The sequence below is a fragment of the Phyllostomus discolor genome, chromosome 11, assembly GCF_004126475.2.
Source record: "Phyllostomus discolor isolate MPI-MPIP mPhyDis1 chromosome 11, mPhyDis1.pri.v3, whole genome shotgun sequence".
Lineage (NCBI taxonomy): Eukaryota > Metazoa > Chordata > Mammalia > Chiroptera > Phyllostomidae > Phyllostomus > Phyllostomus discolor.
Genome location: NC_040913.2, coordinates 1,041,680 through 1,058,651, shown reverse-complemented (window position 1 = coordinate 1,058,651; position 16,972 = coordinate 1,041,680). Strand labels below are relative to the sequence as shown.

Below are 16,972 nucleotides of genomic sequence, written 5' to 3'. Positions count from 1 at the left end.
ATAAAAACTTGTGACTATAAGGCGCCCTTAACAAAACCTCTGCTAATGTTGCGGAGTGCGAAAACTAACCCACTCCGAACATAATATAAGGTGTGTGACCACTATGTTTAAGCTCATGCCAGATGTGTAAAGCACACACAGGATTTTTTGAAAGGCCTGAAACATTCACCAGGTGGCAGTCTTTTCCTTGAGTGCGGTCAGAACAAAGATCCGCTTTGCTTCATCTGTTAAAAGAGACAGTGGTGGGCTGGGGGAGCAGACACCCTGCGTGCACTCTGACGATGCTGAATTTTAATGCTCTGTCTCCTCCGAAAACATAAGCCCTGAGACTCCCCAAGGGAATGGTTTATGCTTCCATGAGATCACCTTCAATCACTCTGCTTTATCAGAATTTCTCCTGCTCTTCCTCTTTATTCTGAGTGAAGCTCCATCTCATTTGATCGTTGATGACACACTTAGGTTCGAATTACTGAGACGTCACGGGAGCCCCATCGGCCCGGTCCACCTGCTCTTTCTGCACTTTCCGAGCTCCCTGGGGTGGCCATGACCAAGCTCCAGGCTCCGCCCCGCATCTCACAGGTTCCCCACCCTCCCAACCGGGACCCGGGCGGGTAGGAAGCCTTTCCCCCCAGGTCTCGCCACCAAATCCAACTAGTTGGCCTCCTGGGTTCTTCGTGGGCAGATCTGAACGCTAATCATGAGGACTCGGAAGCACAACGTGAATGTGCGTCTTCAGGCACAGATCCAACCCTCCCGCTGGGTCGTACAGTGAAGGGTGAGGAAGATGATGATGATGATGAGCACGCGGAATCCACTGTGAGCGCACTAGGCGCCGTACCTGAAAGACTTCACTTTCCCAATTCTCACGATAACGGGGAGAGCTGTCCGTGACCGCTCTCTGCTTCACGTTGGGAAAGACCGCCACCGGGTCACGAAGGTCGTGTCACGGTGGAGCTGGGTGGGGCTCCGACGCTGACCTGCCTGACCCCAGGGTCCCTCAAGAAGCGTTTTCTCTTCCGTGAAACTAGGACTTCAACATTTATTTATACTTCTTTTTTTAAAGATTTTATTTATTTATTTTTAGAGAGGGAAGGGAGGGAGAAAGAGAGAGAGAGAAACATCAATGTGCGGTTGCTGGGGGCCATGGCCTGCAACCCAGGCATGTGCCCTGACTGGGAATCGAACCTGCGACACTTTGGTTCGCAGCCCGCACTCAATCCACTGAGCTACACCAGCCAGGGCTATTTATACTTCTATATTGTTCTTAAGGCTGGAATTAAAGTGATATTTAGGACAAATATGTCTTTTCGATTTTAGACAACAACTGAATTCCAAGCCTGGCTCGAGGGGAAACCATCCCATCTCCTGCAGCAGGTTCCCCGACCGTCTCCGAGCTTCCTCTCCCGCGGCCCTGGGCAGGTGGCCCCGGGGCCCGGGCGCGCGTGGGAGGGTGACAACGAAACTCTCCCGAGTGCTCTCCGACACCCCAGTCACACGTGGAGACTTGGCTTTGTTGTTGTTGTTTTTGGCGTTTTTTTTCCCCAGGTTGTTTGTTTGTTTCTTTGTTTCTTTGTTTGTCGATGACAGCGCACCTTTCCGCATCCTTCTAGTGGTCTCAGGGGCACAGGTCCCCGTGCTTCCCGGAGTGCCCCTGACCCACACCCCCCCGCCCCCCCCCCCCCCCCCCCCCCCGCCGAGCCACACACAGTCCTTGCGACACTGGCTGTGCTCCCCGGCGTCACCCCCCCACGAGGCTATGTTGTGGTGACCAATTTGCACCTCTTACAACGCTTCACCTTTTCCCCACCCAGCCCTCTGCTTTTTAATTGGGTGCTTGAGCGAAACAGGCAGCCGGGGTCGGGGTTAAGCTGCCCGTGGGATGATGACGATGCAGAAGTCACCCGAGATAGGTCCTCCTAGAAAATAGGATTTAATGAACCCTGCCTGTGAGTCAGGAATTAAGTCCAGGCTGGGAAAATCACTGAACGGCACATACTTGACGAGTCCGTTCCTAGGGCTGCTCATTTCCAGTCAGGACAGAGGACCAAAAGCTCCCCAGACGATAAAGGGCTAATGAGCTCTGGTACCCTAGGATAAGGTCTGCAAGAAAGGTATGAATTAGCAACATCTAATATATATTGGATTTATCACATATAACATTTTTATAACTAGAACTATGAGTTATACATGTGTGACGCAAAGTGATTTCCCATGGATCCCATGAGTGAAGAGTGTATGTATATTATTATCCATATGACACGTAGTCCCCTCTCCTCTCCCAAATCTCTCCCTCCCTCTCTCTCTCTCTCTCTCACTCTCACACACACACGTGCACACTCGCACACAGGACGCCAAGTGAAATAAGAAGACACCCTGCTGGGCCGCCGTGTCCAGAACCTACAGACGAGAGGTAAGTGTGTCGGGGCTGGAAGCACCGCGCCAGGGAGCAAACTTCGAGGAAAGGGGTGGAGAGGCACACATAATTGAAGTTTCACGAGGTCCCATCTGTGCCTTTGCCAATGCATGTGTGAGTAGGACACAAACACACGTGTGTGTGTGTGTGTGTACGTGCGTGTGTGTGCATCCCAAGGGGCACGGAAGGTGATGGTGGCAAAGGGGAGGGACATTAAATTCCATCAGGGTTTCGTGATTTATCTCGCACCGAAGTGCGGAAAAGGATTTGTGTTACTCACAAACCGATCTCCTCCAGCCGGGGAGGCGGGGCCTGCCCCTGCAGGGTGGTCGGGCCGCACACAGGAGACGCGGAGGCGTGCGCTGCGCCCTGTTCACGCGCTCGGCTGCCCTCCCTCCCTCTAGCCCCGTCGGGACACGCCCGGAGCGCGTCCTTCGAGCCGCCACCCTCGGCCTGCTGCCGGCTGAGGGGAGCCGGGGACACAGGGTGCCAGGTTGGCTGAAGCAGCAGTTTCCAAGCACCTGAGATTTGGCCGGGAGCCTCCGGCTGCAGGCATATCTCGGCGCTCCTGGGCGTCCAGGAAACGTTGCTATAGCGGCGGGAGCCGTGACCCCCCCACCTTGCTGGACCCGCCTCTGTCCGTGCCGCCTGGGGCTAGCGTGTAGCCCGTGGACACGCGGCACGCGTGTGCGAGGGTCCCAGGAGCTAGTTCCTAAAGCTGTAGGTTCGGACCTCCAGGCTCCCGGCCCCGGGGGCCGTGCTGGCCCTGAACTGCGGGGCCGGGACGGCACGGGACCAGCACCGGTCCCAGCGCTCGATGGACTGCGCTCGCCTGCACGGAGAGAACTCCTCAGCACCCCCTCCTTGACCTCTTGGTTCTGCTTTCCCCCCCCCCCCCCCCCTTCAAAACACCCCTGCCCCCCTGAGCGGTGGGGGCGGCTCTGGGACCAGGGCCCTCCCCCTCCGCGGGCGGCCGGCACTCGAGTACACCTCGTTGCTCCTCGCCAGCGCGGCCCCTCGGGTGGCTCTCCTGGCGGCAGCCGGCCCTGCGCCCAGTCGCGCCGAGGCCTCTCCCCGCGGCCCCCGGACCAGGCTCACTGGCCTGTCCTGAAGGACCGAGAATGCTTGGCACCTGAGGCCGAAGGACCCGGGGCTGGGCAGAGGCCAGGGAAGGCCCAGGACAGCGAGGCCGCAGCCGGGCCCTCTGGGGGGGGGGGGGGGGGGGCAGGCGGTCCCACTTCCCGGCTTCCACCTCCTGCTCTACCGTCAGGAGCCACGGGGAGGGATCCGAGAAATAACTATAAAAATACATCCTGGACGATCACATAAAAAAGTGTGGCGTTCCCTGCTAATGTGCTCATGCACGTTTATTCCGCACCGAACCCCTAGAACACAGGGGTGACCGCTGAGACAAACGTTAAATGAAGATTTACGGCTGTGTTTCAGCACGATGATGAAGGACTCTGCAATTCCCGGGGGGGGGGGGGGGGGGGGGCCTGCTGGAGGGGAGGAAGGCAAGTTAAGCCCTTACTTACCGATGAGGGGTTTGGGCAAGCTAATGCGCAAGAACTACCACGAAGGTTGCCATGAGGGTTAAACGAGATAATGGAGATTGTCTCGAGAAAGTGCCTGGTGCATTGTGATGCTCAATTATTGTTAACGAGTTTTATTACTGTCCCTTGAGCTACAACCACACTGTGGTAAGTGTAACAGAAATTTGCAATGCACGCCAACCTACTTCTTTTTCTCAAATTATGTATTGTTTTTGAGGAAAGTTATCCAGCATACTGCTCAGTGAGGATCTTTGGTATTTTGGACAGCGGGACATACGGTTAAAGTCTCAAGAAACGTCTCCATCGTTATTTCTAATTTCTACTTTATTCAGCATGATATTATTGTACTAAAAATTCACATTTATATCTGATGGCACTCGTGTCGCTTAACAATTAATCCTTCTTCTCCAGTTGAAACAAACCTGCAGACTTCCCCCAGAAGACTCCAGAGTCTGAGCAGGAATGCCACGGTCAGACCGCACGCAGGAGGGGGTGGAGATAAGGCAGAGCTGAACCCACTGCACTCACCCATTATGAGCTCACTTAAGGGGAAGCGGTTATGCGTCCTGTTGACAAATTGGCAACTGTAATATCCTCTCGCCCTCCGAAAGCCACCCCCTCCCGGGCGGGGGTGAGCTCGCTCTCAGAAGGACGCCTTCTACGTAGGCTTAAAACTCCGTTTGGAAATGTTAAGTGTTTCCAATACATGATTCAGACAAGAACAACTTGGAACACTGACACATCTAGAAGTTAACTGGTCCAGAAAATTATTTTTAAGTATATTTTATTGATTATGCTATTACAGTTGCCCCAGTTTTCCCCCTTTGCACCCCCCTGCCCAGTACCCCCTTCCCTCCGGCAAGCCCCCCTTCGTTCATGTCCATGGGTCATGCTTATAAGTTCTTTGGTTTCTCCATTTCCTATTCTTAACATCCTCTTGTCTATTTTGTACTACCATTTGTGCTTCTTAATCCCCACACCCCTTCCCCCTCCCAGCTGATAACCCTCCACATGATCTCCATGCCTATGATTCTGCTCTTGTTCTGGTTGTTTGCTTAGTTTGTTTTTTTGTTTTTTAGATTCAGTTATTGATAGTTATGAATTTGTTGCCTTTTTAATGTTCATAGTTTTGATCTTCTTTTTTCTTAAATAAGTCCCTTTAACATTTCATATAATAGTGGCTTGGTGGTGATGAACTCTTTTAGCTTTACCTTATCTAGGAAGCTCTTTATCTGCCCTTCCATTCTGAATGATAGCTTTGCCGGATAGAGTCATCTTGGATGTAGGTCCTTGCCTTTCATCACACTGAATACTTCTTTCCAGCCCCTTCTTGCCTGCAAAGTTTCTTTTGAGAAATCAGCTGACAGTCTTATGGGGACTCCTTTGTGGATAGTTGTCTGCTTTTTTCTTGCTGCTTGCAACATCCTCTCTTTATCTTTAAAGTTTGGCATTTTAATTATGATGTATCTTGCCGTAGTCCTCTTTGGGCTCAACTTGTTTGGGACTCTCTGTGCTTCCTGGACTTGTATGTCTATTTCCTTTGGTAAATTAGGGAGGTTTTCTTTCATTATTTTTCAAATAAGTTTTCAGTTTCTTGCTCTTCCTCTTCCCCTCCTGGCACCCCTTTGATTTGGATGTTGGCACGTTTGGAGATGTCACAGAGTCTTCTTATACTGACCTCATTCTTTTGAATTCTTGTTCTTTCTGTTCTGGTTAAATGTTTATTCCTCCCTTATGTTCCAAATTATTAATTTGAATCCATCCTGGCTTCCTTCCCTTCACTATTGGTTCTCTGTCAATTTTTCTGCATTTTACTTAGTGTAGGCTTTCTTGCTTCCTGGGTCTTTTTTATGCTGTTGCCGTACTCAGTGAGTTCTCTGAGCATCCTGATCACCAGTGTTTTGAACTCTGCATCTGACAGGTTGGCTATCTCCATTTTGTTTAGTTCTTTTTCTGGGGCTTTGTTCTGTTCTCTCATTCGGGCCATGTTTCTTCATCTCCTCAGTTTGGCAGCCCCCCTGTGTTTGTTTCTATGCATTAGGTGGAGCTGCTTTGACTCCCTATAAAAGGCATCTGTAAATAGTGTGGGGGAGGGGGAGCCTCAGGTAATCACCAGGGTGGGGCGGCCCACACCACTGCTTTGTGGCTCTGCGTGGCAGGGGGGCTCAGAGAGGAGGAGACTGTGCCGCTGCCTGGCTTCTGGGGGCTTGTCTGGCACTCTCCCCATTTCCAGTCACTTTACCTTCTCTCCGTGTGTGACTGGTGCCCTTCCAGCTGTTTCCCTGGTGCTGAATCCCAGAGTGGGTGGGTGGGTTTGCATAGGTTTTAAGACCATGTGGGCCCTTTAAGTGAAGTTTCCTGACACTCCTGCCGCCCCACCCCTCCTGGTGTTTACAGCCAGAAGTTGTGGAGACTTATCTTCCCGGGGCTGGAACTCTGGGCCCTACGGTCCGGCCTAGGGCTGGGATCACTTGCTTCCAAGGCGTCCCTCCCAGTCTTTATCCACCACATGTGGATGTGGGATGGCCAGTGCCCATCCCACCGCCGTGGCTGCCTCTCTGCACCACACCGTGTCTCCTCGCCTCTCCGCCCTGTCTCCGCCTCTCCTTCCCTCCTACCCGTCTGCATGACTGCGGCTTTTGTGAGTCCTCAGTTCTTGGACTTCCATTCACTTCAGTTTTCTGACAGGTCTGGGTGTTATTTGTTTTGAGATTTAGTTGTAATTCTTTTTGTGTTTGTGCAAGGAGGTGAAACGTGTCTGCCTATACTGCCATCTTGATTGGAAGTTCCAGAAAATTATTGCAAAATGATAAATGGGAGAGCTCTTTCTTTCTAAATGCTTGCAAAACTGGTTTTGAAAACATTTAGAATGCTATACTTCATAAACCCTTATTTCCTTGTGTTCAGATGCAATAAAACTTATCTTATTTTGCCTGTAATCAGAGAATAAGTAAATACAGTAAGCTAAAACAAGACAGCATTTTTCATTTTCTAAAACTGTTATTTAATTTATTGGGCTGGTCTTGGTTAATAAAATTATACAGGTTTCAAGCATACGACTCTAGAACACATCACCTGCATATTGTATTGTGTGTTCACCACCCAAGTGTCCTGCCTTCAATGTTTATCTCCCCTTCACCCCCCTCTCCCTCCCGCCACCCCCTTTTCCGTGGTTATGAGACATTCTAATTGTAATATGTATGCTTTAATATTCCCAAGTATATTAACACCTTCCCTGTTCTATTAATTACAATTATAAAATGACTCACTGTTATTTCTTAATGATTATTTAAGTATTATATTTAAGGAAGTCTAATTGGTGTATTGCTTACCAACATGTTGTTTTTAGATTAATCCCAACATTTATAAAAGGGTGGGGGGATTTTAATAAATATGACCACCCTGAAAGACTTTTCACCAAAGCTCACATTTGAAAGATTAGTTTCACTCTCTTATTTTAACATAAACTCACTCTTCAGAATAACACTTGTGTATCACAATGCATTTGTTTCAAGAAATATTTAGCCTCCTCAAAGCACACGTGCATTTCAAGTTAAAATTAATACATGTAAAATGCTCCGATGGGATCGAGGTGGCGGGACTTCCAGGAGCCAAGCCTTCTTCATGCCGGCACTTGAGCCTGTTGACCGTTTCACCTTGACTCTCCCTGGTGAGCAGGGGCTGTGATCCCCTCTTATGTATGAGCAAGCCGAGGCTCAAAAGACTGAGAACACAAGACTGAGAACACTTATATCCTCAGATTTCTCTCTCTTTTAGCCTTCTTCATTGTATCTTTTTCTTCGATCTAAACCTACATGCATTGCCCTGGCCGGGTGGCTCGGCTGGTCGGAGCATTGTCCCATACACCAATGAGTGACAGTTTGACCCCTGGGCAGGGCACACGCCTAGGCTGTGGGTCTGATCCCTGGTTGGGGTGGGACAGGGGGCAACTGACCGATGCCTCTCCCTCCCTCCCTCCCTCCTTTCCTCTCTCTCTAAAATCAACAAACAGATCCTCGAGTGAAGACTGAAAAAAAAGAAAACCCAGATGCCTCAGTTTCTCTGTCCAAAAACAGAGACCAGGCTGCTGTCACGTGTTTTCTCACTGTGGGATGAAAGTGACTAAATGCTCAGAGCTTTTGTCTTATTGCTTTTTTCTTCCATTTGACTTTCAGAAGCGATTAATAACCTTTTACTCTTGGGTTCTGACCATGTTTAATGATGTACTTTTAAAATTTCACGGAAAGTGTGGCGAGCTGAGGGGAAGGAGCCAGAGAACACGGTCCAGAGGAATTACTATTTTTTCTGTCATCTGTTGGTCTTCGAGAGGAATAAGAGATCAGGGAACACTTAGGTCTGCCCCCCACACCTACAGAAACATTTGATCCACTCCAAAAGTCCTTGAAATTCGTCCCCCAAAACACCCAAGAGCATGTGGGGTCCATGCCAAATGGCCCTTCGGCCCTTCAAGGCATAGCCCAGGGCTCACCCAGCCTAGTGTCTGCAGGTTAATTTACACGTGAGGGCTACCGAGTCAGTGCACACAAGACACGGTCCTATGTTATTGGCCCAGTAGGTATGCTGCAGGTGTATTAGCAACAGTCACCCTCCTCGCATCCCGAGCAAAGCCACTCACGGCACGTGGGGCGAGGCGGATGAGCCAGCGTGGGCCCTGGGTGTTCCAGGCAGGACCGACCGTGAGGGACCCTTTGGTGTGGACCAGACGTCTCTGGGGACATTTCCGACAGGACCAAGTGTCCTGCGAGGGGATGAAATGTCAGAGTGACCAAGGATATTAAATGGTGCATTATTTTATGAGTCAGAATGACCAGTCAGCTGAGGCCACTTCATCACTTAAATGGTGCGACACAGTCCATCCTTTGAAACTTTTCCATTTAGGACAGAATTATTCAGAACCGCTAATGACTGCCATTTTCATGCTAACTAAATACAGTCTGCGTTATATTGTAATAGCTCTTAAACTCCCAGTTGTGAAATAGGAAGACGCTTCCATTTCGGCACATCCAAAGAACTTATTAATAAAAGTATTCTACATCGGTTACTACTCTGTGCTACAAAGATCATCCTTGGGGGTGATTTTTAGCTTTCTCACAGTAATGGTGGACTTAGACAATATGGTAAACCACTTCCCTATGGAGAGTTTATACAAAAAGTGTAAAGAAACTATAACTGCTCATTTTTCCAGCTGGGTCTCACAACTGGATACGCATTCTGGGGGATGAGTATCTTTAATGCTTTTCTGTAATCCTCCCCCACCCCCTCTCCCCCACTCTGTTCTCTCTCCATCTTTATGGCACCTAAGACCGTGATCACTCATGCATTTAGATTCACTTGTTGTAGATACCCCGGATGTGACATAAACACACGGAAAGGGGCAACCCCGGCTGGCCAAGCACCAGGGAAGAGGGAACATTTCCGGCCCCCAAGGGGCAGCTCTAGAGCCGGGAGCACACCGGCGGTCTTCGCCAACAGTCTCCCGGAACGGTGACCCCCGGGCTCCGGCACCCACAGGGTTCCGGGGAGCAAACTGCTCTTCAGAAGCCCAAGGAGAAAACCCACAGGAATGCCAGAGTTCCAAGTACAAGGGGGGTGGGATGTGTACGAGTTTCAGGGCAGAAAGTAATTGGATTCAATCTGAACACTTGAGAGAGTCTAAAGAACACAGTTACTTGCCGGCAGCCAGAGCCGCATGTATTAGCATCCACGGCAATTAAATGGTCTTCCTCAGCTGCAGCCGCAGGGCGGACGCTGGCTGATGCATGTTTGCATGCGCTGGCTGGGGCCGGCCTGCTGGTCCAGACTCCCCGGCAGTCCCATCACGTAACACGTGCCGTTTCCAGAGACACAGACTGTGTCGGCAAAGATACTGAGACTATGTTTTTAAACAGATCCCCTAGGGGCACTGAGATTAAAAAACAAAAAAGTAAACTGAATTAAATTCTCCTGAACTAAGATATTTGCAGGGTTTCTATTGCCCATGATTGTTTGGTTTTTGTTTTTTCCAAATAAAACATAAAAAAGTTCTGCGCTGTAGCGGGGAAACTGCCAGGGCTTACCTTGATCTCGTGGGCACACATTGTAGTCTCGGCACAGCTGTTTGCCGACAGAAGGACAGAGGCGGGGGCATGATGAGTAGCAACAGTATACTGAGCTGTTCGCCGCATTTCTTTATGAAGCACGTGTACAGAATCTGACCACCAGGAGACTTTAAAAAGCCAGTCAGTTGATGCCGTAACCCTAAGTAACTGCCAGAACCCCGAGGCTGAGGGCGACTGGCCGAGGCTGTCCCGTTAGGAAACGGTCAACGGGCTGGAAGTCGGGATGCCTACAACTGGGTTGTGCTTCCGACGACGCGCTCTCCCTTCGCGCTTATCCAGCAACGAAATTGTAAGCGGCCTCGTCACACTCCAGACAGAGACACAGCCCAAACTCGTAGACCTACAGGGTCCTCTGCATCGGTCTACCCCGCATCCTGAATGAGGACAATTAACTCGCAGCGCAAACCACTCCCAGCGGCGTGCGCGCCGCGGTGTGCGCCGGCAGCTCAGGGGCTGCGTCTGCGGCCGCGGAGTCCCCGCACCGCACAGCCGCGCGCGCCCCACAACTTCCAGCATCCTGGAAGGTGGCTGGTCTCCGCGAGCTGTCTCCCGACCAGCGCTTCCCGGGCGAGGGTGGGGGTTGTTGGAAATGCGAGCTCCAGGGTCCCGCCTGGGACCGGCTGTGGCCAGCTCGCCGGGTGGGGTAGAGCGGCCGGGTTGCCACCAGCCGGCCGGGGACTCGGAGGGTGCGGAGGGCCGGGAGCCGCCGCAGTCTCAGTGGAGGAGGGAGGAGAATGTTGTTCCTGACAAACATGTATGGAAGCAGCTGGAACTGGGATCGCCCTTGGCCTCAGAAGACCTCCAAGAGGAAGGTCTGCCCGAAAGAACTACGAGTGAAGTAGCCACTCAGCGGACGAGGGGGAAAAAATGGCTTAAAAGTCACTCAGTTACTCCTGCCGAGACAGAAGGTACAAAAAACGCTAGGGCAAAGAAAGCTCAGTACAAGTTGCAGAGGTTCGCAGAGCCCGGCAGGGGAGCAGTAACAACACACAAGGCTTCCTCTTCCTGCCTGGCGCTCAGAAACACCTGCTCTCTGCCCGGCTCCGGCACGAACCAAATAAATCACTTCTTTTTCCACTTCTCAACAGTAAAAATAAAAAGACTTTGACCTGAGGGTCTACATTAAATATGGAAGGGAATATTTAAGGCTCCAGGCCCAACAGGCAAAACCTAAATATCTTCAGTAAACTCTCCATGGAGAACGCCTTTTAAGACGCTGCCAGTCGCAAACACTCACACGATGTACAAGGGAAAGGAGAGAGAATGCCGGGAGGACAGGAAGACCCCCGGGGTTACGTGCTTGACGTCCTCACTGTCATTCACGACGTATCGACCCCTGACCCGTTCCTTAAGCCCCAAGAGTCTGATTTCCTCCCTGAAGCTCAGTGAATCGACACGTGAGTACTTCCAACCGGGCCCTTGAACCTTTCCGCACGGTTTGTGTGCCGGTTACCGGCGTCACCTTCTCCCAGGTGTAAGCCCTCCTTCCTCTTTCTCCTCCTGGCCCTTCTCCATGTGTTCCCGCGGGCCCTCCCCTGGGTGACATTTGGTGCTCACCGGATCCAGTTTGTTTAAACTCGCAATTACCTGAGAACGACCTCATTCTCACCTTCCCCAGTGTGATCACCTTGACTTTTCCTGTCTGTCCTTAATGGGACCTGAAGACTGCAAAGACCCGGGACAACGCCTCCCCCCGGAGCCCAGCCCTTGGCCTGGCCCGGGGGGGGGGGGGGGGGGATCTCAGATTGTCCCTGGGACAAGTGTGCCCCGTGAGGATGCACACGGACTTAACCCTCAGAGCCCCGCGGTGCCAGGCCACCATCAAACACCAAATCGTTCTCCAGAGAAAGACACTGATACATGACAGATTTATAAAAGAATAACCTCATCTACAGTTGCCACATTCTAAGCTCCAAGTGTCTAATAATCACATGGGCATGGCTTTTCTGTGAGGTCCCCTTTCCCGACTCATTCAGACATGAGTTATGTGTGTTTCGTCCACTGGGCTTTTAGTGCTCTCAGGCTTTAACACCTGGCTTAGCAGCCTCTCCAAATCGATGGCGATGTGTCCCGGGGTCCTTGGGGGGACACCCACAAGACTGAAAATTAGGCAATCATATTAACAGGCAAAACGGCTTTCAAGGAGTGGTTGATGAGAGGAAAAATCCCTGTCTGGAGCGGAGCTGCTGACTGTGGCATGGTGATTTATGGAAGCCCACTCCAGAAGACGCCGGCTGTGCTCAGGAGCCGCGTCGCCTACGTAAATCACAGGCCTGTCGCCGGGCGCCGGCAGAGCCGGCCCCTCCGAGTCCAAGGACACGCTCTGTGTGCTGTGCTCCATCCACCTGTCGTGCTGGGACAGCCGCACGCTGCCTGTGCCACGCACCAGGCCTCAGAGGTAGGTAGACTGGATTTGCTCGTGCAAAAGTGTGACGTTCACACAAAAAGACACAATTTGTGTGCACTGCCAGTGCCTTCGCGGCAGAGGACTGGATTCTGAAATGCACCAGTGGGAAAGGAACATCTTGGCCAGACCCCTGACACAAGAGACATCTTCCAGAAACCCACGGCCTGGGACGTTTCAGGCTCTTGGCAGACTTCGAACCTGCACTGTCTTTTATTAATAGTCACAGTTTAGATCGAGGGCCTCAGAGGAGCCAGGGCCTGCTCGGGAGACGAGAGCTGAGCTCGCAAGTTTAACATCTCCTCACAAACATTCCCGCAACAACAGATGCCTTCTCCGGGCCCCGGGTCGCGCTGGCCAGTGCCAATGTTGCTGACAAAAGACTCGCTGCATGCACGGCCGGTGTGCTCTGGGGACCAGCACCAAGGAGGCTATGTTGTAAAAGTGAGAAAAACACATTTAATAGCAATTTTGTTTGGTAGACTTATTGCGATCTAAAATAGACTCTCGTCAGGATATCTGCCTTACGGTGGCCTCTGGAGACACAAAATAAGAGGGTGTGCAATGTAAGGCCATTGCTGCCGGAAAACGCAGTTACTCCGGGGGTGGAACGGTGGAAGGAATCTCGAAACCCCCCTCAGGAGACTGAGGGGGAGCACCTGAACCTCCACAGAGGAAGACAGACCCCTGGGCACTCCTAAGTGCCCCCACCCCCTCAGTGGTGCACACCTGGGGTAGGGCGTCACGGACGCCGCTAGAATTACAGTCACCTGTCTACCCCACCCAGGCTCATACACCTTTGAAAGGACAGGTCCGACAAGGGCGTTTTTCTATTGGTAAAGCTGGACGACGTGATGGGAAGGTCACGCACAAACACCCGGACAGGAACCCGGTGACAGAAAGGCGGCGAAGCCACGGCAGAGAAGCGCCGTCACTGCGGGGTGCTGTTCCGCTGAGGTTCGGGGTCAGGGAAGTGGGAGGGGCCAGTGGGGGGCACCGGCGGAGAGGACCAGAGAGCCCGGGCGTCTGAGAAGCAGTGGCAGCTCTGCAGGAGATGCTGGCCATGGATGCCCCCTCGAGAGCAGCGAGGGGTCGGGTCAGAGCCCCCCCAGGGCCCCCGGGAAGGAAAGGCCACAGCAGCTACAGCAGAGCTCGCTCTACATGGCGGTCTCCAGCCCCTTCCCCGCATGGCACACGCAAACTAATTCCTGAAACTCCGCAGCACACCCAACAGGGTGTGCAGGGTATGCATGATACCAACAGGTATCATTTTGATTGACTTAGAAAAAAATAGTAATAGTAATTGCCTTCCCATTTTGCTTCTAAGTGGCATTTTAAAAAGTCAGGTGCCTATACTAGTATGTAAGGATCTCGGCTACCAAGAATTAACCAATGAGAGGCAACCTTACTACACGACATGACCAATAAGATGCAACAGTATTCAACGACCCACTCATTTACGGTTCAAGGGCATTCACGCCAGACGGCTCCTGGTGTGCCGGCTGGTGTCATTTTTTTACTTGACAGTCCAAGGGGAACACGGTCCACGCCCCTGACTGAGCACTCAGGGGACTGCGTGTTTTCAGAACTTTCCTGGCGCACTGGCCGAACTTCGCTGCTTGCAAAGAAGGTGTCTCCTAAGAGTGGATCGTTTTCAGAAACCGAGAGTTGTGCGCATCATCAAAGAGGACAGAAATTGCTGGAGCGGCAATGACACCCACGTTTAATAAGATTTTGCTTTAAAAGACAAACTGCGAGCCCCTGCAGTCCATGCAACGTCTTTGCGACTAGTCAGCTGGACCTGATGCGGGGAAGGGGGCGGGGGGTGCAGCACGGAAGGAAAAAAGATCGGAGGACAATGCAGACGCAGGGCGGTGACAGAGGGGAGGGTCTAGAAAGACAAAAACAGGTTCCCCAGTCATTTCTGCCTGCGATTTCTCTACTTCCTTAGGGGTAAAAACAGGGAGATGACGAAGAGGAAAAAAATAATGTTGTGTGACATTTTAGTTTATCTTGTACTGATGATAAGATGTGGCTCACAATTCTGTCACTAATAAATTTGGTATTCAGTTTGCAGTTGGAGTTCAGTTTTACCTTCCAGTCATCTTTTTAGACACTGAAGTCTCAACAGCAGGGCTGAAAAGAACGACACCGAAATTTGATGCCACAGCCTCACATCCGCAGTTCGATGCAGACTCTCCAAACCGGCAGCATAAACAGAAAAACACCGAAAGAATCTGGCCGGCTCCTGCAGGCTGTTGACCAGTGACAGCCGAGAGAAAACAGCCACAGAGACACAGAAGGTCCCGCACAGCCACCTGCCCTGTGCATCCCACGGAAATGTTTCCAGCGTGGGGGAGCCAGCACGGGTGGCTCTGCCTGGGTGCGGTCACCACTCACGGTCTCGTCCGTCCGGGGGGCGGTGCCCGTGGTGGCGGTGGTGGCAGCGGTGAGTGTGGGAGGGTATGAACTTGCCCTTCCCAGTTTCCTATCGCGATAGTCCTGATTTCAGTGCTTCTATTACCACGGGCAGGGGCGTCCAACCTGCAGCCCACGGGCCGCACGCGGCCCAGGAGGGCTGTGAGTGCGACCCAACACCACATCGTAAGTTTACTTAAAACACGATGAGATTTTTGTGTGTGGTTACACGTGACAGTGTATGTAGCATGTGGCCCGAGACAACCGTGCTTCTTCCCGCGTGGCCGGGAGACGCCACAGGTTGGACGCCCCCATCAGGGAGGGGAGCGCCCTGTGGAAACCCTCTGCAGGGAACATGAGCGGGAACCGGTGCCTCCGCACGTACCTGCTTCTCCCCGCTGGGCTTCTTGTGGTTCAGCAGCAGCTCCACGGCGCCCACGACCTCCTTGCGGATGGCGTGCAGCAGCGCGTCGCCCACGTACACGTTGAAGCTCAGGAGCAGCTCGATGAGCTCCAGGTTCTCGTTTTCGATCGCGATCAGGAGCGCGGTTCTCCCGAGGGGGTCGATGCAGTTAATGTTGATCTTAAAATAGATTTCCGCTTCCTCCAGGGACTTCTTGACGCTGGCGTAGTCCCCCTTTTCCACGGCGTTTAGGTAGGCCTTCTCGGACGGCGAGAGTTCGGACTCGGCGCGCACGATGCGCAGAGGGATGCGGTCCCGGTAGGGGGCGTTAGCGTTCCTCTTGTAGTAGAACTGCGCCATGCCTCGGGCCGCGCGCTCCTGCCTGCCCCTGAAGGCGCAAACAAACAAACAAAAAACCCGCAAGGATTAGTGCTAGGACACTTTTTAATTACTAAGCATCGTGCAACTCACAATTACGTCAGGAGCAATGGCAATGCCATTATTATTAAGTAATGCTACTGAAGTTGGGTTTTTTTCCCCCTTCCACAAAGGAAACGGATTTGGTAATTTTTCAGGTTATCTGCAAACACAAGGTACAAAGTCCACATCTGAGAGGAATAAAGAGAGGTTAGTATTTGCACGTTATTTTAAAAAGTTACTCTGCAAATGACACGGCGCGCTGCCTCAGTTCAAGGGGAACTTCAGTCATGAAGCGGTTTGGGGTTTCACCCTTTGATGTCCAGGTCATCTATCCCGATTTCTCAAATGCCTAGGTTCGGGAACTGCCGTTCCACACTGTTGATCAGATTCATCTGGTCTAACGCGTCACTCAAGGCCACGGTTTTCCCGTTGGTTTTCTCTCTGGAGCGCCCACCCAGTGAGAGAAACGGCCCGTGGAGTCCCCTTGGGTGGCCGTGCTACTCCCAGTCTCTCCCTCCATGTGCTCAACGATACCTGCTTTGTGTATTTCAGGGCCCTCGGTTTTGTGAGTAAATGTTTATTAGATGTGCATCTTCTTGTTCGATTCGCACCGTCATCAGTATTCACTGTGGAGTGTCCTTCTTTGTGTCCTATCACAGCCCTCGCTTAAAGCCCGTTTTGTCTGATACAAGTGCTGCTCCTGCCTTTCTCTTGCTTTGACATAAAGCATCCGTCCCTGTGCCTTCACTTTCAGCCCGTGCGACTCTGAGCCCGCAGGGGGTCTCTTATAGCCGGCGTCTGTGTGGGTCTTGCTGTCTCATCCACTGAGCCTCATCCACTGAGCCTCACTATGCATTTCCATTGGAGCATTAAATTCATTTACATTTAAAGTGATTCTTTTTTTAAATTTTTTAAAATTTATTTTTAGAGAGAGGGGAAGGGAAGGAGAAAGAGAGGAAGAGAAACATTTTATGTGGTTGCCTTTCACATGGCCCATACTAGGGACCTGGCCCACAACCCAGGCCTGTGCCCTGACTGGGAATCGAACCAGCAACCCTTTGGTTCCTAGGCTGGCACTCAATCCACTGAGCCACACCAGCCAGGGCTTAAAGTGATTATTGATGGGTATGTAGTTATCACCATTTTTATCCATGCTTATATTTATTTTTTCTTTTTCTTAAAGAAGTTGCTTTAACCTTTGTTAAAGGTTAAAGAAAGGTATAACCTTTCTTATAATAGTGG

General features: G+C 51.6%; 1 protein-coding gene across 1 annotated transcript in view; it reads right to left on the bottom strand.

Annotated features, from left to right (window-relative positions):
• TRPC4 (transient receptor potential cation channel subfamily C member 4) overlaps positions 1–15,693 on the bottom strand; it is a 101,649-nt gene extending 85,956 nt beyond the window's left edge. The window contains exon 1 of the mRNA XM_028526678.2: positions 15,293–15,693. Coding sequence (XP_028382479.1) covers positions 15,293–15,670 — 378 coding nt within the window. The 5' untranslated portion in view covers positions 15,671–15,693. The remainder of the gene's footprint in view (positions 1–15,292) is intronic.
• Between the last annotated feature and the right edge of the window lie 1,279 nt (positions 15,694–16,972).